This window comes from Amborella trichopoda, chromosome 11 (genome assembly GCF_054954075.1).
Source record: "Amborella trichopoda isolate Santa Cruz 75 chromosome 11, AtrichopodaSantaCruz75HAP2 v2.0, whole genome shotgun sequence".
Lineage (NCBI taxonomy): Eukaryota > Viridiplantae > Streptophyta > Magnoliopsida > Amborellales > Amborellaceae > Amborella > Amborella trichopoda.
In genome coordinates, this window is record NC_142346.1 from 352,402 (window position 1) to 378,498 (window position 26,097).

Genomic DNA, 26,097 nt, shown 5'->3' on the forward strand with positions numbered 1-26,097 from the left:
CACCTAGGGGTCACATCGGGTTGGGTCAAGACGGTTCTGGGTTGGGGTTTGGGTTTGGGTTTGAGTTTGGGTCAGGTTTAAAATAGTATTTGGGTCCAAATTTTGGACCCATACTCGACCTCGTAGAACCAAAATTTGGAGTTGCATCTAGACTTGAGAGGTCAGGCCTACCCGTCGGCCTTGGGTTTAAGGTTCATTGCCACTCTATTACTATAAGCTCTTTTTTTGTTTTTTTTGGTTTTTTCTTTACCATCGTATACCGATAGTATTGACAACATTATAGTATTGTATAATGCGGTTACCGTAAAAATTATTTTGATCACAAAATATTCAAAATTTAAAAAAATGAGCATGGATCAAGTTTACGAAAATTAAAAAAAAAAATTTAAATAAACAAAAATTAAACTATATTTGTGGTAATTTGTATCCCTTCATGGATCCTATATTTGTGGTTATCCCTTCATGGATCCTACTGCCTGTCTCTCCCGTTTCCCATCTCTATTTTTTCTCACCCGCCAAGATGGAAATTTAGTCATGCAAGGAAGAGTTATTTATTTCTTCTATTTGACTTTTGGAATAATTTAGTCTTGTGGTTGTATAATTGCTGCTGGCCAGCCTATTTTTTCTTTTTATACGATCAATCATTTAGCGGTGTTGAAAGTCAATTTTTAGCTGTATGTTATATTCTATAATACACTGTTATATGAAAATGGCTGAAATATACAAATTGAAAATTCTAAAAACTTATGTAAAATAACAAAACTAATGCTCACTAACTCTTGAATATTATACAGAGAGAAAGGCACTGAAGATTCAAAGGGTCCTGAACATTTCATGGAGACCATACTTGCGAGAGCTAAAGTTTCCCAACGGTCCACTATCTCAATGCTAGCGTAGGCTCACTAGCTCACAGTTCTATATGAGCCCAACAACTTAGATTCAATATGGATCAATCTAATTATCACAATAGCATTTCGTATTTGAATTTTAAATTTTTTTATAAATTCAAATCACTTTAAATTTAGGATAAATAAAAATATCAAAAAAATAATTTAAAAAATAAATTGACTAAAATACCTCTGAAACTTTATAAGAGTATTTTGGTTAATTTTTATTTTACGAATTATTTTTTTAATATTTTTATTAGGTGTGTCTTGATGAAAAGAGTAGATGCCTAAAATTTCATATGATTTAGATTTGTATAAAAAATTAAAATTAAAATATGAACTGAGGTCGTGAAGTTAGTAGGCCTGCGCCAGCATATATATATATATATATATATATATATATATATATATATATATATATATATATATATATATATATATATATATATATATATATATATATATATATATATATATATATATATATATATATATATATATATATATATATATATATATATATATATATATATATATATATATATATATATATATATATATATATATATATATAGAGAGAGAGAGAGAGAGAGAGAGAGAGGAAAACTCTTAAAATGTCTATAGGTGAAATTGAATAGTATTTTGCCTCCCGCCACGAACATGCTATATCTATAGCGGTTGTCTTAAAAATCGTCATGGATCTACGAGAGCTGTGTCGGTTGCCCATGTTTTTTTAAGTAAAAAATACTGCCATAAGTCTACGGGAGCCGTGGCGGTTGCCCGTGTTTTTTTTAGTAAAAAATACCGCCACGTGGTGGTCCTTTAATACTCGTCATCCGAAAAAAACGGACGACACTGAGCTTATGGGCAAAAAACACTTTTCATTTGCGCCCATATATATATATATATATATATATATATATATATATATATATATATATATTCATGAGCTTTACCCCAAGGGAGCAAATTCACAGTATGCTCTCGTAAGAGCAACAAATTTTTTAGCTTTTCTTTTGACGGTCATCATCACGGCCTCATCCCAATTATTTGAGTTGAGCTACGCAAATCATGTTATGCTATTATGCTCTACCAAGGATCATACAATTAGTAAGACTTAAATCCCTATATATTTTATACTACTTTCATCAATGTCCTTTGGGGCATCCCCTTGCCCTTTTAGTATTTTCCACTTGAACCAAATCGTACCTCCTAACCATGCTATATTGGATCTGCATTGCACATGGCCAGCCCACCTAAGTCTAATTTCTCTCATCTTTTTGCCTAATGGAGCCACTCCTAAATCCCTTGCATATATTTGTTATGTATTCTATCTTTTCTTATTTTGTCACTCATCCATCTTGTGGATCCATGAATACTTATTTTTTGGGCAAGTGGGATGGTCTAGATAATATGTTATAAAATATACTATTTTTACGGCTTAAAATCCAAATTTTTTTCACAACCATAAATGGTCAAAGCCAAAATGATTGATTTGAAGGTTTCCCAATGCTAGAATTGTAATTTTTGGTGAGTTTTGTCGCAAGACTTTACTTATTTTGATAGGTATGCAGCCCTATCGAAACATTTTCCTATTTTTATATCAAACAATTAATTAAAACAACTTTTAAAACATTTTAAATTTGCTTTCAGATTATTTTCCATTCCACTGTTGTTTTTATCTCTCAACAGCATCTCACTAAATATAATTTCCCTTGAGAACCATCGAAGTACTAATATAGCTTATAATTTGATCAAAAATTTTATTTTGGGTAAAGTCCATGAGAGAGAAGGCCCCTTACCCATTTTTTATTAATATTTTAAAATAAATATGATTATAGCCTAATTTTTTAAAAACCCTAGAATGAGGCACCTGTGACAAATTATGAAGTAAAGCACGGAAAATACAGTCCCGCAGACGAGTACGCCAAACAATAATTTGTAAACGAGATGTGGCCCTCTTTGCAAGAATATCAGCCACCATGTTGGCCTCACGAAAAATGTGAATGATGAATCTGCCATTTAGATTTGGGTAGGTGTGGTTCATGAAATTTTGGTTCGAAAACTAATGTGATGATCTAAAAATCTTTTTTACCCTTATTTATGAAATTTAAATCTCTTAAAATAATGCATAAAAATCTATTTTCACTCATAACTATAGAATTTGAAGCTAAAAAAATAATGCAAATCTAGTAGAACTAAAAACACTTAAAAATCTCGAAAATGGATATTGGATAGTCCAGATAATGTGTTATAAAATACATTATTTTCAAGACTTGAAATCTATTTTTTTTTCATATCAATATGTCTCGAGTTCGGGATGATCGAATATATAGTTTTCCAGCATCATAATAACTTTTTATAATATATTTTTGAGATGTGCCCTACTTCAATAGTATAAAATTGACACACTATGTAAACATTTTATTTTTTATTTTATTGCCATAGGTCTTTTTTTATCATAACATATATAATACCGTTTTTCTACCTTGTGGAGACGTTGCCATTACATGCATCGACTATACTTTCAAACCTTGATCATTATGATAAATATTCCATAATTAAACGCAGGGGCAGAAGAGTCTTAAAAAAATAATTGTAAATTATTATCTTTTACTTATTTTTCATCAAATCGGTAGAAGCCAGTCATCCCCACTTATTCACCCCCACTAAAAAAAAGAAAAAAAAAGCATGAGAGTGTTAGGCTAGAAACTAATGAAATTATAAAAAATATATTTTAAAAATTAAAAAACACCATACTTTTTAATATGTCCGTACCCAATATTTTTTTTATTTAACCCAAAATACCCTTCACGGTACTGAACAGTTTTGGTTTTTTAAAAAGAAATCAACTCAAAACTTCAAGTTTTCTAGCTGCTGTCACTCAACAAATAGGCATTGAACCAAAACTCAGATGTTCATAACCCATGCGGAAAGAACCTCTTTCTTTTCATTTCTAATGGCACAGAATTGTAAGCCTAATTTCCACCGATACCAATCCCAAACAAGTCTTAACCATTCATGCACCCGAGGCAGTTGAATTAACTTGATCCAATATAACACTGATAGAATGTGTGAGTTAGTTCAAGTGGAAGGGTTGAAAAAGACAAAGGTAGAGCAAAAAAGACATGGTTGGAAGCAATACGAAAATATATAAGGACTTATGGCCTCACTGAGGGTATGGTCATAATAGAGCAGAATGGAGAACCGAAATTCGTCTAGCCGACCTAATTAATTGAAAAAAAATTATGATGATGATGATGATTTGGAATTATGCTAGTTAATATCTTATTTTCATTCACTCCCCCATTCTTTTTTGTGACATGGATTCCAACTTAAAACTTACAAGAGTCAAAATCTTATTCTCCTTGCTAGTTTACTACAATCAAAAGTTTGCTACGAGACCATATGTAAGGAAGTCACAATCATTTATAGTAATATGAAATCCAATAGATTGAAGTGTGTCACAACATTTGAAAATTTTTATTTTAGTTATTGTGCCAATCAATGAGACATCTTCAACAACCCAATTTCACATTCAAAAGTCAACAATAGTTGTAACTCATTGTGTAGAAAATAAATAGTCTCATTGCATATATTTCCTAATAAAAATTAGGTCCAATCTTTTGTTTTCTTGTGATGTTAACGGTTGTGATACATAACATAACATGACATCTTTAGATCTATTTTTATGATGGGCAAGGGATCCTTTCTCCTATGAACTAACCAAACAAAAAAGAGACTGTGGTACAAGGCACATAAATGTAAATTTTAATTCTTAAAAACTCGCTCGCAACGCTAAACTTTAAGAAATGGAAAAATGTCTACAAGCCAATTGGCTTCTTTGTTGAATGAGAAAACACTATCAGATGAAACAACATAATAAAAGAAATTAGGGATCCGGATTTTGGGGAATTTTTTAACACAAAATAAAAAACACTCAATTTCTCTTTCATTTTCTTACGAAATTTATTCGAATTTGTGCCGAAATGTTTCTCACATTAGTCTACAAAGCTATCACAATTTTTTTGAATCAAAATAAAAACTTTATATAAGATCTTCTTATTTTTTGGAATTTTTGACCTATTTTTTTCATTTTTTTTCAAAATTGTCCAGCTTAGACCGATTACTGACGGGTTCCAACCACTAGTCCGTTTTTCAAAACATTGATCGATATACGGGAGCTTCCGAACCTAAAATTTGCCATCCATCTAAAACATCAACACTGTGTTCAACTTTGATTATAGAAATTTAGAAATGAGTACGGTTCATACGAGGCATCAGCACAATTTTAGACAATCAAAGAGTGATGACCTGATTTAATGTCTTTCAAACTTAAAGCTCCAAAAATGGTGCTCACCAATCTGATCCACACACATTCCAAGTTTTCTTAAAATTGATGGTCACAAGATGAACTACTCGAAATTTTTTCTGTCTTAATCTATGGCTCCAAAAATGGTGCTCACCAATCTGATCCACATACATTTCAAATTTTCTAAAAATAGATAGTTACAAGATGAACTACTCGAAATTTTTTCTTTCTTAATCTATGAATCTTGAGGTTGGGATGATTGACTTAAAGATCGAAATAACTTTTTCCAGCCCAATGAAACACACCCTCTTCCCAAGACCACCCAGCCCCATGCATCTACAGGCAGATAGATGTGCAGGCCACGCCACTCTCAAATCTCTAACTAATGCTCAGAAGAAGAAGAAATTAAAAGTCTTTAGAAGCTGGCTGCTGCCTCCTCAGTAGTGAGAGAAGGAGAGATGGAGTTCCTGGAGTCGTCCCAGTCATCCCCCATCACTGGCGATGGCTCCACCCTCAAATCCTCGATCATCTTCACCACCTCCCTCATCTCCGGCCGCTGCTCTGCCTGCGCTGCCACGCATGCCAGCGCTGCCTGCAGCATCGCCACCAGCTCCTCCTCTATGTTCTTGTATCTCAGCAGCTCCACATCGAACACTTCCGCTGTCCACTCCTCCCTCACCACTGACTGCACCCACTTTGGCAGGTCCACCCCCTCCTGTGCCTGGTGCTGCGCCGGGGCCTTGCCCGTCAGCACCTCGAGCAACATGACGCCGAAGCTGTAGACATCCGCCTTTTGGGAGAGCCTGTTGCGGTCCCCATGCTGTTGCTCGGGTGCCCGGTACCCGCCCAGGCGGGCTGTCGCATGTGCAGGGCTGAGAAGGAGGGAAAGGCCAAAGTCAGAGATGCAGGCCGTGCCATTCTTGTCTAGGAGCACGTTCGACGACTTGATGTTGCCGTGGGGGATCTTGGACGCGCTGTACTCCTCATGGATGCGGGCTAGGCCCCTCGCCGCCCCGAGCACCAGCCCTATCCTTGTCGTCCAGTCGAGTGGCGTCCTTCCGCCCCCTCGGTTTCCTGATTAAATGCATATAAGTTCAACAAAATTTACTGTTCTCTCTGGTTAATGAATCAATCAGAACTAGTGTAGGAAAAAATCGAACCATAACCGTTAACCAGACATTGCCCAGAAGAGATTAAACTGGCCTAACGGGTAAACCGGCCAGTTCAACCGTTCTAACCAAGCAAGTTTCCGGCAGCCAAAAAAGTGTTAAAAAATAAATAAAATACTAAAAAGTTTAATAAAATATAAAAAATATATTTAAAGAATGATTAAACAAAACATATCCAAATAAAAATAATTAATGAAAACATAGATTTTAAATAATCTATTTGCGATCACGGAGTATTTTTGAAATTTTTCAAAAAAGATAAAAAAATGTAAAAATAAGTATCAAGGCCAATAGTTGCCATTAAAACACTAAAAATACGTTATAAACAAAATCTCTTATTTATTTACTTTTTGGATCTTATATGTTTTTTTTTAAATACCCTTCTGGTTACCAAAACCAGTTCAAACCGGTACAGGCCAGTTCCAATCTAACTGAGCCGTTACCCGGTTGAACCGCCGGACACTTCAGGCAATGATCAGAACTGATTTTTGCTCAGAGACAGAGAGAGGACAGTTAAAAAATGGACAAATTAAAACTCAATGAAATACAGAGTGGAATCATGGTTTAAAAAGAAAAAACCAGAGATTACAGGTTGTGTTACCATGGAGGAGAGAATAGAGGGATCCATTAGGGAGATGGTCATAGACGAGGAGCTTCTCCTCCTTTGCATAGTAATAAGCCCTGAGACGAACAATGTTGGGGTGCCTCAGCCGTCCTATCATGTCCATGTACTGATCAAACTCCTTCCTGGCGGAGGGGCTTGCGTCCTTGAGCCGCTTCACCGCCACCACTGACCCGTCTTCAAGAATGGCTTTGTACACAGTCCCCAGGCTCCCCTTCCCCAGCATCTCCGCCGAAGCCCTCAGCAAATCCTCCAGCTCGAATTGCTTCCTTCTCTCAAAGAACACCAGCTTGCTCCTCTCCATGTCTGGTCCCGGTGATCCATCGTCGAAGGCGTCCTTTTTCCCTGCCGCAGCCTCCTTTTGTCGCTCCCCTCTCTCTTGGGAGTACCTCCCCCAGTAGCAGGCGGCGAAAAGCAGCATCACAAGCAACAGGATCATGGTGTCGCCCACTACAATGGCCACCACCGCGCCGGTGCTCAGCCCGCCCCTCGACCTCCCCCGTCCGCTCTGTGAGGCAGCAGCACCACCCATGGAGCCAGGGCCCGAGCTCAGGTTCGACGGCACGACTTGGGGTGACGGTGCCGCCGCGGTGAAAGAGCAGAGAGGGAAAGGGCTCTCCCCACAGAGCCCAGCATTGCCCAAGAACGAGCTCGCCCCGTACTTTCTCTGCAACTCTCGCGATAACTCGCCATAAAATTCATTGTTCGAGAGGTTCAGCTGCTTGAGCTGGGACAGCGAAGAGAGATCAGCAGGAAGCAACCCAGAAAGCAAGTTGTTCTGCAACCGCAAGGTCATGAGGCGGGTAAGCCCCGCCATGGATTTGGGAATGGGGCCTTTTAAATTGTTGTTTGAGAGATCGAGCCTGAGGAGCCTGCTCAGCCTGGAGATCTCACTCGGAATCTCACCTGTAAAATCGTTTCCATTCAAATAAACCAGTTTCAAATTAGGGCACGAGGCAAGTGGAGCAAGGGTGCCATTGAGGCGGTTGCCCTGGAGGTCGAGGAGGCGGAGCTGATCGAGCACAGAGAGGGACTCGATTGGGCCTCTGAGATCAAAAGAAGAGAGAGAAAGGCTGACTACTCGACCGTCTTCGTCGCATCGAACGCCAATCCAGTGGCGGGCGCAGGCGTCACCAGCAGCGGCAGTCCAGTTGGCGAGGAGGTTGCCATGGGTGTCTGCCCGAAGCCTGAAACTGGTAAGAGCGGCCGTGTCCGCTTCCGAGTCCGACTCAGCGGTTTGACACAAGAGGAGGCTCACTAAAACAAAGAGGAAGAGGGCCATGGAAACTGTGAGATTGATAGATCAAAGGTTTACAGTTTTTACAGAGAGTAATACGAGAGGAAGAGCGACATGGAAGGGTGAGTGAAGGGGTTTTACAGTTCTAGAGAGAGAGAAAAAGGAGCAATGAGTTTAGAGAGAGAGAGGAGGGGGTTATGATTCAAAACGCACATTAGTTCATGATGGGGAAGAAGGAATCGAAATCATGCTTGTTTGTTTGTTGGTTTGATGGTCCCGCACCCTTCCTTTTTCTACTCTATAAAGTCTTTGAAACGGAAGAGACCACTTCAGATCACATATTCAAATCCCATTCATTGCGAGCCCCCACTAACGCACACTCCCTTGAAAAGCGCGCTCACTTTATCCACAAATCTCGCTCCAAAAGCGGTGTTGGTGTATACTATTACTATTCGAACAAGAGAGAGAGGGAACCCTAAAAAATATGAGGTGCATACTATTTGAACAAAAGAGAGAGGGAATAAAAATATGATTTCAAAACTCAGATCGGTGGATGGGTCGTTCGCTCTCACATTACATTTGTGTTCAATCGCTGGATTGGTGATCTAGATTCGAAAGTATATATCTTCCCTACAAAAAAAACTATATATACCTTTCTCGAAGAAAAACAAATGATATATGAGATTTAAGGGAACAAATAGGCTGGGACCATATTATCCCTAAACCAGTTCAGTATTGACTGATTCCCATGTAGTTCGATGACCCGGATCGGAATTCACCTTGTTTTGAAATACTCACAAATTCCAACATTAAAAGGACACGCGAGTGTGGAATGGTGAGAATGCCGCAACTACAAAACGAAAAGGTAGTTCCGGATAGGGGCAGTAGTTCAAAAATGGCACGCGCGTCCAATTTCAAATTTCGTGGTTCCGGATATACGGCGCATGTTTCTGCAGGACCAAGCTGTATACTTGCTTCCTCCAATAATATTTTCTCCATCTTAAATTTTGTATCCGCTAATCACATATTATTTCCCTAAATGAAGTATCACATCTTAGAATGCTAGTCTCATATAAACCACATATTACTCTTCATTTTTTATTTTTGTCATGCTAAGGATATTTTGTTATCACAATTTGAGATATGTCAGATTGCTAGATTGAGGAACCAAATTGGGTATGGATTATTCCAAAAAGATGATATAGGATAATGCTAAAAAAAAAAAAAAAAATTTGTAACGATTTATAGGGTAGGGATATGGAGGGGAACTAAATAATTTGAAATGAACACATTCGATAAAATTTAAGTGTGGCACCAATAGACGATAAGATGAGAGAGAGTAGACTTAAGTGGTATGACCATGTTTGGTGCAGACCCAGTATAACACTGTTAGGAGGTGCCAGGTGGTTCAAGTAGAGGGCTCAAAAAGAACAAAGAGTAGGCACAAAGGTATGGTTGGAAGTAGTGAGAAAATATATGGGGGGCTCATGACATCATTGAAGGTATAGCGCTTAATAAAACAGAAAGGCATACCAAGATTTATGCAGCCGACCCTAATTAATTGGAAAAATATTTGATGGTGTTGAAATAAATTTACGAAAGCGAAAAAATATATAAATGATATTTTAGGGAAAATCAGTTCGGGACCGATACTATTTTCGAACCAATTCAATCCTAACTGATTTCCAACTAAATCATCAATCTGGGTAAAAAATAGCCGGATATTGAAACACTAGTTTTATCCAAGAGCATATATATATATATATATATATATATATATATATATATATATATATATATATATATATATATATATTATTTTGGCTCTTGGAATTCTAGAGATTGGATGTGCTTTGTCTTTGACTAGACAGAGGGAGAGGGGCTAGGGATATATAACATGATACTTTACTTGGACAAAAACCATAGTAAATTTATAGAAAGTGATGGAAATCATTTCATAAAGTGAGACTACAACCCCATGCTTATCATGCCTAATGAAAAAGATAGTCAAACTTAACAGTGATATAAAATAAACTTAAAATCCCAGGCCAGTTGTCCAAAATGATACTACGTAATGAGGAAGAAATTAAAAGGAAAAAGTTTATGTAAGTGTCAACCTTACAATGACTTAAAAAATCCATTGGAGAAGGTTTTTTCTACATTGTAAAACCTTCAAATCCATCATCTCTCCCTCGAGATTCATAAATATAAAAAAAAATAGATGATTTTTAGTCCTAAAAATAGTCCGTCTTCTAACATACTATTTGAATCGTCTATTTTTAAGTGTTTATAGATCTATTTGATCATCACCATTTTTAAAACATTAAATTTCATAATTAGAAGCAACAATAAATTTTCATATTTGTACCAGATTTTACAGCATCAAAATTTTATTTTCAATATAATTTTGAGGTGCACCTTACTTCAATAGTATAAGGTTGACACCTAACCCAAATTAAAAAGATGGGAGTTGAAAATGGACCAAAAGTTTGGTTGGGTCACTTTCTTCTTCGTAAATGAAAAAGACTTCATTTTCTCTTTCCATTTTAAAAGAGAACCTCCATTTTATTATACTTATTAAAATTATATTTTATTATTACCCTTGAATTGTATTTTCTTCTATTGGATTGGGTGCGTCGAATGCAAGTAACACTCGATGATGAAGTAAACAACAACCCTAAATACTCATATTTTTTTGTTAACCAAATAACTCATATTTATAGGATTTTGGTTTGGCCTCGGGCCCCGTAAATTTGACCAAATCCACCCCTTACTTATACTGGCGAAATTTATTAGAAGTTGAGATTTGTATAAAGTGCCCACCTTATAATATACATGTAAGGTATATCTCTATATTTTGGCAGATGTAGTGTCGAGAACCTTATATGGTGGTTTGAAAATCCATATTCAACCTTAATTATAAAATTTAAAATTTGAAAAGTAGCGTCGATTGAACGGATTGGTATATATTTTTGAAAAATTTACGTACACACCATATTGAGGGGGTTAACTACAAAATGGGATCACGTTTGTCCCAAATTACAGGCGGCACCCCCCCTTGCGGGTTTTTTCTTTCTTTTCAGGTTACCCCTTTGTCCGGTAATGTGAACACCAGACAGGTACGGTTTATACCATGCAAAACAAAACAGTTGTCCGGTGTTTGAAATACCGAACAATTATCTATTATCCCCAAAACGAGCAAGCACTCTCTCTCCAAATATCGTAAACCCTTCTCTATCCCCTCAAACCATCTCTCTCTCCCATAACCCATCTCCCCCCCTAATCAATGTCATGGTATGAACACCGAGAAACCTAGGGTATGGCTTCGATCTTCACAGACTCGAGCCTGATGTGCTGCTTAGACTTTCTTTTGTTCATCATTGGGGCATTCTCTTCCTCTCTCTAGACTTTATTTGGGCATAAAAAGAATTTATTGGGTGTTTTCTTGTGCGAGTGCTCTCTCTCTATGGATGCAATTGTTCCATCTTTTGTTCATTAGGGAGAGAGATGTTTTACGGGAGAGAGATGTATTCATCCCTTCTTATGTTCATTATTTGAGCATTCTCTTTCTCTCTCTAGATATTATTTGGGCATGACAAGAATTTCTTGGGTGTTTTTTATGTGCAGGTGCTCTCTCTCAACTGTTATTTCTTTTGCTCATTAGGGATAGAGATAGGTTATAGGAGAGAGAGAGCGAGAGAGAATATTTGAGAGAGAGAAGGGTTCACGATATATGGAGAGAGAGATGTCTTGTTGGTTTTGGGATAGCAGATAACTGTCTGGTATTTTAAACATCAGACAATTGTTTTGTTTTGCACGGTATAAACCTTGCCTCTCCGGTATTCGTACTACCGGACATAAGGGTAGGTAATAGAAACAAAATTCCAAATCTCCAGTTTTTGGAAAGGTCATAGTAGTAATATTGCTCTTTCCTTTTGAGAGAAGAATGTAACAAGATAGGCAAGTGTATATTGCATGTAACAAGATAAGAAAATGTATATTACACCATTGTATTATAAAAATTCCTTTCTCTCTCTAAAAATCTTTATGGTATTAGAGCGATTATTGATCCCAATCTCAACTTCAATTTTAGTTGTTCTTTTATTAAAGGAAAGTCTCTCTCTCTCAAAACAATAAACTCTTCCTTCCATTGTTACACATTTTTCTTTGCAAATTTCTCATCCTTCTTTGCAAACCTTTTAAACACGTTGCAAAGCAAGAAATTTGCAAAGCTTCTGTAAAATACCTGTTGGAAATATGTCCTATTGGACAATTTTATTCCGGAAATTTATTTTTTTAATAATGGTACAAAAGCCATTTTGTATAATATATGTGAAATCCCATGTGGTTAACATGATGTAATGCCATATACTAGGATCCATTTTGGAGCTTTTATAGGATGTTGTACCGGAGGGAAAACCAGTAATGTGTTTGAATTCTTTGTAAGAATTATTTTTTTATTATAGATGTATAAAATTATTTAATTTCTAAATATTTTTTATCAAATTGTTTGAATGATTGGATGACATTCTATTATAGATGTGTCATTAGTGCACTAATGACAGATTTAGTTCATTGTATGGGATTAACAGTTTGGTGACAACTTGTTAATCCTAATTGGCTGCATTTAAAGGAATTAAGGCAGGAGTTATACTTGGATCTCAACTCCTATAGACCATGAATGTAAGAGTTATAAAATATGGTTCTCTATAAAAAGATGTTAACCCCTCAAGTTAAATAAAAAGAATGATAGAAAAGAGGTGAACGAGATTCATCAAAGAGGATGACTCTCAAGGTTGCCTGTCACCGGATGCCTTGGTCTATAGGATTTGGTATGGAACCTTAGGTCCCTCGTCTGATTTAAGGACAAATCCGAGTAAGTTATTTGTCAATTTTTATTTATTTATTTTATTAGAATTAACAATATCATCATCTTCATTTACCATCATCTTTAATCGTTAAGCCATACCTTTCTTCATCTTCCATTACCTTCATATTTATTTCTCACGTTTTGTTTTGTTTTGTTTTCACTTTAGCCATCCAAAACCTACTCTCTAACCTTTGTTTTTTGCGCCTCTCTGAGCTCATCAAGTTATTCCCAAATATTTCTTTGTTCCAATGAATATTACAGTCACAAGGTCCCAATATCCCTATCCCTCCACCCTTAATATCGGAAACTTTGTGTCTATTAAGTTGACACATAACAACTATGTATTACGGGAAACTCAAACGCTCTCTCTCTCATTGAGAATTAGGAACTTTTTGAATTCATTAATGGTGATTGCCCTACACCAAGTCAAAAGATTTCCTCTCCTGATGGTAAGAGTGAAATCGAAAACCCACACTACAAATCATGGCTAAAGTCCGACTTTCTTCTTAAAGCCTCGATCATAGGGACATTGTCATAAGAGTGTCTTAATCTTGTTGTTGCCCTTAAGACTTCTGCAGAAATATGGAAAGTTTTGAAGAATGCCTATATAGGTCATTTTCAAGCTAGGGAGTTCCAACTTGCCTGACAATTCTAACTCTGTAAGATGGGGAATTCGACCCTATCGAAATATATATGCAGATTTAAGAGTATTTGTGATGATTTGGCTACTATTAGCAAACTTGTACCAGAAGAAAGTAAGGTATTTTGGCTTCTTAATGGACTCGATCCAAAATATGAGAGTTTTGCTACCACTATGCTTAAGTCTCTAATTCCTTTTGATTATGAAATTATATCAATTCTTCAGAGTTATGATATTAGAAATCAACTTCATGTTTTTGAAGAACACTCATATCCAAATTAAAATATGGCCATTGCTGGACAACAGAGAAATTGTGGACCTAACAGACTAGAAATTACAAAGGTAAAGGTATACACAATTTTGGGGGTCAACAATTTTTGAATTCTTAGGGGCGTGGATTTGCTCAAACATGGCAGAACAATAATGGGGGCGTGGTGTGCCTCAAACAAACCAGGTAAGCGGTAGTTTACCTATGCAACACATGAATCAAAAGTTTCAACAAGATTCACATATACAACAATAAACTCAGACACCCCAAGGAAAGTGTCAAATTTGTGGAAAATTTGGGTATAATGCATTAAAGTGTTGGTATCGATTCAATCATATGTATCAAGAAAAAGATATTCCTCAAACTCTTATTGCAGTGACTATAACAAACTCCCAAGACTCGGAATGGATCCCAGACACTAGTGCCTTAACTCATATGACAGGAGACCTAGGTAAACTACAAAAACTTCACCCTTATAGTGGTAAAGATATAGTCATAGTTGGCAATGGTGAGAAATTAACTATTTCACAAGTTGGTAATGCAAATATTGTTGTTGGGTTTGAAAATTTTAATATTTCTAATGTTATTTTGGTGCCAAAGATGAAAAAGAATTTACTATCTGTTAACCAGTTTGCAAAAGATTTTTCTTGTATTTTTTAGTTCTTATCAAATAGTTTTTGGATTAAAGGAATGAGCACAAGGAGAATTCTAATTATTGGGAGTAGAAATGGTGGACTTTATGTATTTGAGGATATTTTCTAATCAAAATAAGAGAACATCAGAATATGTGACAACAATGACTAGGACATCCTCAAAATAAAGTAGTCTGTTACTTAGAATCTAAGCAGTTGATTAATGTTGATGCATGAAATAAATCCTATTCTGTTTGTGCTAATTGTCAGATGGGAAAAAGTTGTAAATTCCTGTTTAGTAGTATTGATAAGATTTCCACAGAACCTATTTTTAAGATTCATTCAAATTTTTGGGGTCCTGTTTCAGTTTTATCTAATCGGAGTTATTGCTTTTATGTGGTGTTTGTGGATGATTACACTCGTTTTTCATGTATTTATCCTACGATACTATTCTTCACTCCGAGTTTTTGGTTGTTGGTGTTTTTCATATCTTCGAGACTATGTTGCAAATAATTTCTATCATCGTTCTTTTCCATGTGTATTTTTAAGTTACAGTATACAACATAAGGATTACAGATGTCTGCATCAACCCACAGGACGAGTCTATATCTCTAGACATATTATATTTGATGAAAATATATATCCTTATGCTAACCCCAATTCTTTGTTTAATAGTGCTCAGACTCAAGGGGAGATATCCATCTATGCATAATAGTCAAAGTGTTATGAGCCTGGCACACAGATTCATTCTTTTTCTGATTCATCACCTCCACATAAACCACCCATATAGGATGCCCTTGATGTATTTGGTTCCTCAGGCCTTGCTTTGCCCATCGCCAATGATAGCTCTCCAATTTTCTTATAAAAGAAGATAACATCGCTGCAATATATATCCAAGATGTCCAGGATGATGCAACACACAATCATGGTGATGAAAATGTTGTCACTCAAGAAACCAATCTAATTTTTTACCAACCTCTGAGCATTCTCGTTATCACATGATCACCAAATCTCAAGATGGTACTAGAAGACCTCGGATTCTCCCATCCATGACAGCAATATGAAGTTTACTTTTGAAGCTATTACTTCTGAACCTAAAACCATTAAGTTGGCATTGAGTCATTCGTGTTGGCATCGTGCATGAAAGAGAAAATTGAAGCCTTACATATTAATTCAACTTGGGAGCTAGTTCTACGTCTTCCAGGTATTAATGTTATTGGTCGTCGTTGGATCTATAAGAATAAATTGCAATATGATGGTAGTTTAGAGAGACTTAAGGCCAGACTAGTTGCTAAATGATACAATCAAGTTGCTGGAATTGATCACTCTAAAACATTCAAGCCTATTATTAAGGCAGCTAATATTCAGATTGTGCTCACCATAGCTATTGTACGCCACTGGCCTATCAAACATCTTGATGTGAAAAATGCCTTCTTGCATGGCTTTCTTAAGGAACCTATATTTATGGAACAACCTTCTGGATTTGTGAGCTCAAAATATCCAAATCATATCTACAAATTAAAAAGAGTTTTATATGGACTGAAGCAAGCACTTAGAGCCTGGTTTGATTGATTTAGTGCCTATTTATTATTACTGGGGTTTTATTGCAGCATAACCGATTCATCTCTTTTTGTTTCTCACACTGCTCAAATCACTATTATCGTTCTCCTTTATGTTGATGATATTATTGTTACTTGTGATAATTTAGATCTTCTAGAATGGTTCATTTCCCAACTTAGATGGGAATTTGCAATGAAAGATCTTAGACCTCTTCACTATTTTCTTGGTATAGAGGAATCTTATTTTGCTGGTTGGATTTTTCTCTCATAAAGCAAATATGCTCAGGATCTTCTTAATCATATGTTTAATGCTCGATGCTAAACCTACTTCAACACTAATGACAATAAACAGTATTCATGGGACTTCTGACCCATTTCCTGATCCATCTCTTTATCAGAGCATTATTGGCGCAGTCTAGTACATTGCTTTCCTATAGTGTTAATATATTGTGTTAATTTATGTGTGCCTTTACAATTGCACATTTTTAGGCAATCAAGCGGATTCTTCGTTATCTCAGTAGTACACAATCCTGTGGTATAAGACTCTTATCTACTAGTTCTCTTGAGTTATGTACCTTCTGATACAGACTGGGGTGGGTTACTAGTTTCTGCATCTATCTTGGTTCCAACTGCACATCTTGGAGTGCTAAGAAATAATTGATTGTGGCTTGTTCTAGTGTTGAAGCCGAATACCGATTTATGACATCCACTGCTGCAAAATTGACATGGCTCTTTTTTATTTTTCGGGATATTGAGTTGCATCTTCTTCAGCCACTAACACTTTTTTGTGACAATATTAGTACTATCTACATGATAGCCAATCTTATTTTTCACGCACGGACAAAGTACATTGAGTTAGACTATCATTTTGTGTGCGAAAGATTGCTCTTGGATTACTTATCACTTGTTTTGTTTCATCTCGCAATCAATTAGGTGATATTTTCACTAAGTCTTTACCACAAGATGTTTTTCGCGATCTTTACTTCAAACTCGGGCTTCAAATGCCTCCCCAGCCGAGTTTGAGGGGGAGTAATAGAAACAAAATTCCAGATCTCCAATTTTTGGAAAGGCCACGGTAGTAATATTTCTATTTCCTTTTGAGCGAAACATGTAACAAGATAGAAAAGTGTATATTGCACGTAACAAGATAGGAAAATGTATTTTATACTATTGTATTATCATTATGTATACAATGAAAGAACCACCACAAGAAAAGTGTGCTGCACAATTATCTTTTTAAAAAGTTCCTCTCTCTTTCTGAAATTCTTTAGAAACTTGGGGGAAAAAAAACCCACGAGAGGAGGTGCCACTCGTAATTTGGGACAAACATGATCCTATTTTGTAATTGAACCCCCCACTCCCCCCCCTTAAAATCTGGTCCGTAAGTAAATTTCTCTATATTTTAAAATATTTATAATAGATAGTCCAGATAACTTATTACAAATAAACTTTTTTTAGGACTTAAAAAATATTTTTTCTTTATACCATATATCTCGAGGTTTGCACTTTATTTTTATAATAGCCCTCATTCTAGAGTTTGCTCTTACAAAGAAAAAGTGGAAGAGGGCTTTGACAAGACTTGGATACCACTGGCAAAGCTCGTCATAAAATCACAACCTTATATAAGCTTTATCCTTCGTTAAAATATCCACAAGAGATCAACCATTTAGCATTGTACCCAATTGCGACTCTTCCAAGTCATAATCAATGTATATTTTGATGGGTATTTTGAAATTAAATCAAAACATAAGTGTTAAAACGTTAATCTTTCATGTGATTTGATAAAATTTTGAATTATATTTAATAGTGGTGAGGTTTATATAAGGTACCCACCTTATACTATAACAGTAAGGTGCACCTCTAAATTTGACCTGAAAGATGCAGTCTCAGTGTCGGACAACTTACAATAGCTTGAAAATCTATGTTTAACACTAATTATAAATTTAAAATTCAAAAAATGGTATAGATCAAGTAGATCTATAATCACATAGATGGTTCATATAACTTGTTACAAGGTGCACCATTTGATTTTTTTTTTTCTTTACATCTGAAGGTGATCAATTAGAAGGTTTTCCAACTTCAAAACACTATTTTCTGCTGCATATTTGATGTGCATCTATTTCTAGCATTTTGATGGTTTTTAATATTTCAACATGAATAATGAAATCAGAGGTGTAATTTAGTATCGGGAGGCGTAAAAAGCCATATGAGGAGGTGGAAGCGCCCTCTTTCTTGAAAGGGTTCCACGATTGGGGCCTCCCAAGGTGGTAAATTATAACCATTAAAAAAAAGAAAACAGTTTGATTGGGTTGTAGCCCAATCAAATTAACTAAAGCCTCACCTCATAGCTCATCGAAAATTACAATTCAAGCATTGAAAAACCTTTAAATCGATCATCTTAGCTTGAATATTATGGTTGTGAAAAAACTTATGATTTCAAGTCCTAAAAATAATGTATATTATAACAAATTATCTAGATCGACCATTTTGCCGTTAAAATAAGTGCTCAAAGATACACAAGATCAGTAACATTTTTTAAGGAAAAGTTTATTTAAGGTTGCAACCGTAAAATGTAGAATTACAAATACACCTCAAAAATCCATTGGAAAACGTTGTTTTAATGTTAAAAAACTCTCTAATTGATCATTTCGACAATGAGATGTATGAATATGAAAAAAAAAAAAAAAGATTTTGAGTCTTGGAAATAGTCCATCTTGCAACACATTATTTAGACCATTCATTTTCAAGATTTTCATATGTTTATAGATCTACTTGATTTTAACCATTTTTGGAGTTTAAAATTTTATAATTAGATATGAAAATCAATTTTGAGATAATCTTAAGAATTTTTTACACTAAAATTACATGTAATGATAAAATTTTGAGGTGCGCTTTAATTGGATTGTTTAAGGTTGCAACCTTGTAGAAACCACACCCATTTTTTAAGTTTTAAATTCTATTTTCGGTATTGAAAATTGATTTTAGAGCCATTACGGAGATTTATATTGTTGAATGTGCTTTCCATGCTAGGATTTGAGATGAGGCTTTATTTTGTTTTCATAAGGCCCTAGGCTTTATAAAATTTCATCAAACAAAAGCCGGCACATTATAATAGTAAATTATTGATATTTAATAGGTAGAAAATAGGAGAGGGGAAAGCGTTAAAGGTAAGAAAACGCTTCAAGGGACCACCGGTGGGAGACAGGTGCGGACCATGAAGGTTGAGTTTCAAAAAGCCATTTGGTTTGGCTCTTCATATTTTATTATGAAGGTTTTTTTTTCCTACGTAAATTAAGAAAACGAGTGCGTTAGTTATTTCATCCATCTCTATGTGGCCGTTTCTAATCTGGATCACTGGGTTTTAAATTACTTTTCAGAACAGAAAAAATGGCTATCAAATTTTTTTAAAAGAACTTTTTTTAAATTATTTTTCAAAATTTTTTTTTTCGAACTTTGTAACATACTCAAGCCATCAAATTTCACATCGGATGGTTGTAAGTAATTGTCACCTCCTTATATCAAAGGTGACAGTTGTATACAATCCTTTTTATAAAAAAAAAGAATTTATAAAAATAGAAAAAAGAGAAAGGGGAAAAAGCAGAAAATATACAAACCACGCATGAAATATTTAAAATATATCATTCTTATATGGGAAAAGTTTATATGGAGCCATGGCTCTAAACAATCAAATTAGAGCCTACTTCAAAAATTTCATTAAAAGAGGTTATGTTGATGCCTAAATATCCTCAAATTGATCATCTCGACATCAAGATGCATGGACTTGAGAAAAAAATAGATTTCAAGTTTTAGAAATAGTATATTTTGTAATGTGTTTTTGGACCGTCAATTTTCAAGATTTAAAAGTTTTCATAGATCTGTCAATCTATATTATATTTGAAGCTTTAAACTTTATGAATAAAGATGAAAATATATTTTAAGGCTATCACAAAGATTTCCAGTATTGAAATCACATTTCTCGGTACTATTTGACGGTAGGCTCTAATTTGATTGTTTAGAGCGCTCTATACAAACCGCAACCTATACTTCTTATATTTATATTTAGAAAAATTACAAAAAGCTCGAAGACCACACTTTCAATGCAACTTACCCCTAATCTAGTTTTTTCTCTCACTTTTTTCTCCAAAACAAACTTTCTATACAAATAGCCCCCAAGGAAAAAGTTCATTTTTTTTAGACAGAAATGGCCTTCTCGTACACAAAAATCATTTTGGCCCAAATTTGACGCTAACTTTTGGACCCAGTAGCACATTGTCGGAAAGCACCATCACATTGCCGGAGCACACAAGTGCCGGACTGCCCTAAGACAACTACCGAATCGAAACTGAGTATTGCCAGACGGCCCTTGCTAACTTTTGGACCCAGTAGCACATTGTCGGAAAGCACCATCACATTGCTGGAGCACACAAGTGCCGGACTGCCCTAAGACAACTACCGAATTGAAACTGAGTACTGCCAGACCGCCCTTGCCGAAGCCCTGGAATGCAGTAACATCTATTGTCGGATTGCCATTTGCATCTGCCAGACCGCCATTTGTATATGCCAGACCGTACTTACACAGTGCTGGAGCCCTACTACCAAACCGCACTTACAAAGTGTCGAAGCCCCTATTTTGGTGGGATAGATGGGAGAGAGGCATGGGTAAGGTTAAAGTACGGGAGGGTAGTTTAGATATTTTTTTATTTTTTATTTGGTTCAGGGGTATTTGCATAGAAAATGTATTTTGAGGAAAAAAAGTGAGACAAAAAGTTAGGTTGGGGTAAGTTACATAGAAAGTATAGTCGTGAGAGTTTTTTTATAATTATCCCTTTATATTTTATAGGATTTCTTATAATATAAAAATCATTTGTTCCAATAGTTTTGAGATAGCAACTAATATACCGAATGGTTCAATTTTCAAAATGTGAACAAAAGTGAGACTATGAGACTCGATATAAAAGGAGCGGGACCTTTTTCAAATGGAAAACTGTTTGACGGGGCTACAGCCCTATCAAAACAAGTAAAGCCTCCCCTCATAACTTATCAAGAATTGCAATTCAAGCTTAGGAAAAACTTTACATCTATCATCTTGGCTCGAACACTATGGTTGTAGAAAGAATTAGGATTTCAAATTCTAAAAGTAGCGTATATTCTAACAAATTATCTATAAATCGTCCATTTCGTCCTAAAAATAAGTGTTCATAGATCTATAAGATCTTTACCATTTTTCGAGTATCAAATCTCATTGTCAGTGTTGGAAATTGATTTTAGAGCCATCATGAAGATTTTCATTGCCGAAAGTGCTTTTTGGATGAGGATTTGAGGTGAGGCTCTATTCTGTTTTCATAAAGCCAATGCCTTATAGAAACCTCATCCTTACATCAATCATCTTGGCTTGAACATTATAGTTGTCAAAAAAAAAAAAAAAGGGATTTCAAGTTCTAAAAATAGTGTATATTGTAACAAATTATCTAGACCGTCTATTTCGTCAGAGATCCACAAGTTATATACATTTTTGGATTTCGAATTTCATTGCCAGTGTTGGAAATTGATTTTAGAGCCATCATCGAGATTTCTGTTGCCAAAAGTATTTTCCAGGCGAGGATTTAAGGTGAGACTTTATTTTGTTTTCATAAGGCGTAGGGCTTATAGAAACCTCATCCATTTCAAAAAGCCAAAAGATCTTATATATTCGCAAGAGAACACTATCCAATCTATGGGTAATTTTAAGACCCAAAATTTGGAGATGTAACATCTTCAACCTATATACTAACCTTAGTAAGAGAACTTTTCAAAATTTGGAGATGTAACACCTTTTTCAAGACTGAATAAAGACCGTTTAATTTTTGGAGGGTGAGATCTAAGTATTAAAAAACTTGAATTTTATCTTTTGAAAATAATGATCTACTAATTGTTGCGGTTCTTAAATGAAAGGATCCTCCCAAACAGATCTCTAACCCAAGGAGTACATGTATAGTATATACTCACACAGGAGCTTAGGATATACACTACAACTTCTCAAAAGCAACTCTTTTTGCACAAATAATCGATGCTTTTACTTGCAGTAACAATCCATTTTTACCTCCTACGTGTCTATGTTACCATAAATGTTGCATTTAGGGATTGTTAAATTAAATGGCTTGGGGTGAGTCACATAATTTGAAAAAAAAAAAAGGAATTTTGTGCCTATTCAATGATACTCTTGTAACCACCCATTTTGAAATTTAAGGGACAAGACATCTATTTACAAAAGATAAATGGTCTCTTTGTAAACAATCCTTTTCCTTTAACATACAACGGGTGTTGAACTATGTATAGTCCATGTTGCAGGTGCATGAGTAACCTTTATTATATGGAAAATATATTTAAGGGTTAATTTTATTTACAAAATTACTAAAAGGATCAAATGATCTCAATTAACATCAGAGGGATTACTTTTTCTTTTTCATTTCACCCATGTACATCCTCAAAAAAAGATATAAAAATTATTTAATTATCCTTGCTCAAGATTGAGAAAGAATAATTGAGGGCATTTCAATAATTTGCCCTTCCAAAAGGCCCCAACTAAATGACAAAAATAACTCTAGTTGTTCCTCATTACAAATAAAAAATATATGATAAAAATTAGTAGTGAGGAACAACTCGGGTTATTTTTGTCATTTGACATATACATGGCATTTCCTTTGGGTGGCTAAGGTAGCCTATTGCCAAATCACAAAATACCCTAGTTGTTCCTCACTAATCCTGAACAGCGTGTTTTTATTTATGATGAAGAGCGACCAGGGGTATTTTTGTCACTTGGTTGTAGCCACTTTGAGGTCAAATTATCGAAATGACCCTGATTGTAGGGATGGCAATGGATCAAGACCCAAACAGGGACTCGATAGATAGACTCGACCCGGGTCCGGGTATGGGTCCAAAAATTTAACCTGGCAGGTTAGGTTTGGGTCTAAATCTTGGAGCCAAATACTATTCAGGTCTGGATCCAATTGAGTCCGGGTCCCACATTATATTTTTTGAATTCCAATTTATGACATATGTTTAAATATTATTATAGATATGAATATTTTGATTTATTGGTCGGGTTCGATTGGGTTTGGGTTTGGGTATGAGTCTGAGTTCCACATTATATTTTTGGGTCTAGGTCCCCGACTAGTTGCCACGCTTATGTGAATGTTCCTCCTCTCTAATTCTGAAAAAGCGCAACTTTGAAATTTTAGTTTTTTTAGGAGGTACCAAAGGAAATAAAAAATAAAAGGTAGCTGATATTTTTCTCTTTATCCTATATGCACATTAATGGTTCGGGGTTTATGGTCTTTGTACAAAAAGATGAAAAACATCTCTAGTAATGTGATGTGAAATCAAGCGGTTAGAATATATCATTTTACTCATTTATGTGCCACACGATTCTCAAAAAGGTGGTGAAGGTCATTGGCGACTCGCACAGGTTTAGGGGGGAGGGGGGTGGAAGAGGTGAATGCTGCACAAAAGACTGGACGATTTTGGTCACTAAGACCAACTTTAAAATAATAAATTTGTTTGGGTATTTTGTTTTGAGTTAGATCTTAGTAAGATGAGGCTAAATGTTATGTTTCATGTGAGAATCAAAGATTTGGATGTACACAAAATAAGGGGTTGGTGCATAGGTTTTATGTTTCTTTGTTAAGTCAAAGAGTTAGTTGGTTTAGGATGTTCTAACATACCTCAGAATCCCTATCCATTAGTAGTTATTCAAAAGGAGTCAGCATTGAAAAGAACCGAGACTGATAGCTGAGGTACAGGTGGTGCTATCTTCTTGACCTGAACCCTATTCATATTTTAAGTGGTCTTTTTGCCATGTGATTTAAGCCTTTGTGTGGTTAATTAAATCCTTGTTCACTTGTGTTTTCTTCGTGCATGTTGTTCTTTGATGACTGTGGTGCATTGAAGTGAAGATTTAACACGAGTGTTAGGCTTATATTTCCTTGTGTGTGAGATCTTTATGCGTTGCGCGACTTGTATTAGAGCTAGGTCGGGTGCTTAATTTGGTAATAGACCATTGATGGAAAAACAACCGGATTTGATGGCTGGGATTAAGGAATTCAGGAACTATAATTACGCCGATTGGCAATCCTGCATGAAGTCATATTAACAAGGGCAAGATCTGTCGGAGTTGGATCCAGCATTAAGTCATATTAGCAAGGGCAAGATCTATGGGAGACGGTGAATGACAATAGCATTGTTCTATTGGCAGCCGATGCTGCGAATGGAAAGACCTTACAAAAGTGGAAGATCTGAGCGAGTAAGAAATTGTTTGTTCTAAAAGCCTTGATCCAAAAAGAGTTGATGAACCACATAAGGGACGTGAGGACACTGAAGGAATCATGTCATGTGTTCTTATCATTATTCTCATGAAAGAACATAGACTGGTTGAGCTCGGTTCATAGATAAAAAATTCACTTTCGGTTTCTTAGTATTTTATCAAAGTTAAGAAATTGTACTACGAGATCTCCCAACATAATGAGGAGTCACGAATTTGAGAAAACCAGATGTAGATATTGATCATCCATGAGCTAAGACCGGAGTTCAATAGGTTTTTGACTGCAGTCCAAGGTTGGCATACACAACCCACGTTAGTTGAGTTAAAGAACGCCCTAGGAAATCAAGAGTCTACCAAGACAATAGCAGGGCTCTCTTAAAAGAGAGTAAGGAGATGCTCATGGCGACCCATGGGTGACATGGGAGGAAAAACAACAATCAGCCCCCCAAGTCCGGCTCACGCAAGGAGAAGGAGAATGGTAGTAGATCACAAGATAAGCAGTGAAAAAAGACATGCTGTCGTTGCAAGAAGTCAAGGCCACTTCATGAAATAGGGCAGGAAGCTGAAGAAGATAGAGAACAGGATTATTGTCATAAATGAAAAACAACATGAGTCACAGAGTGACGATGATGACTAGGATGCACAAGTGAGGTTTGCACCGGTCGTGGACATAGCCACAATGGGAGTTCATCGTGAGGGGGAGATTTTTCGCACTCTCATCCCATCAGAGATGGACAGGGGACTACAAAAAGTTCATGTGGCTGCAAAAGTTCGAAGGTACCCATGTCGTAGTGATGACAGACAACTCAATGCCTCCAGTTGTTAATGTGGGTGATGTGCAAGTTACTCGATGAGTGAAGGTGGGAAGACTATCCTGGAGGATGTATACCAGGTTCTAGGCCTGACAAAGAACTTAGTTTCCTTTGATAAATCACCGTTGTTGGGCACTATATTCTCTTTTGGCCAGACGATGTCAAAGTTTTCGAGAAGGTGAAGGTTGAGGGAGATCTGATCATGCACAAGCCGCAAATGGAGGAGGTGCATGTTCTATTTGCGAGGCCTGTACATGCTGATATGCTTGATTTTGTGCCATATGTGCATCTTACTCATGTCGCACATGATAAGTTCATGTCATGGCAGAGAAACAGCTCAGGCATGGGGCAAGGTAGTCAACTTATTATTTATTAGTATTAGCATGGGATCTTTGTGGTTTAGTTAGTAGAGATTGTTTCAATCTGTTAGGCGTACTCTTTTTTTTGCTGTGTAATTAGAACTTAGACATACATGATTTGAAGGTGGGGTCCTTTTCTGTGAAGAATATTTATGTGAAAAACAACGATAGTTTTTCCTTCTTCTTGGTTTGATTTACAATTTTATTTTCTCTTTTATTGTTTATTTGTGTGGCAGGAAGGGTGGATTTAATTTCTCAGAGCTCCTTTTATATCAAAGACCTCTGAGTTGGTCATGGATTTTAATTTCCTATGTTCCTTTTGCATCAAAGACTTCCTTGTCAGTGATCTCGTTCTGAGTTTTGTACTCTTATGTAAGACTATTCTTTTTGTACAGTTGATACGCATGCTTGTACATGAATGTCATAAGCTAAGG

At 35.9% G+C, this 26,097-nt stretch overlaps 1 protein-coding gene across 1 annotated transcript; it reads right to left on the bottom strand.

Annotated features, from left to right (window-relative positions):
* Window positions 1–5,252: 5,252 nt before the first annotated feature.
* LOC18441476 (Leucine-rich repeat protein kinase family protein) lies at window positions 5,253–9,061 on the bottom strand. Its single transcript, XM_006851706.4, has 2 exons — window positions 6,970–9,061; window positions 5,253–6,273 (listed from the first exon to the last, which is right to left on the bottom strand). The coding sequence occupies exons 1-2, from the start codon at window positions 8,270–8,272 to the stop codon at window positions 5,615–5,617; spliced, it is 1,962 nt and encodes a 653-aa protein (XP_006851768.1). The 5' UTR covers window positions 8,273–9,061; the 3' UTR covers window positions 5,253–5,614.
* Between the last annotated feature and the right edge of the window lie 17,036 nt (window positions 9,062–26,097).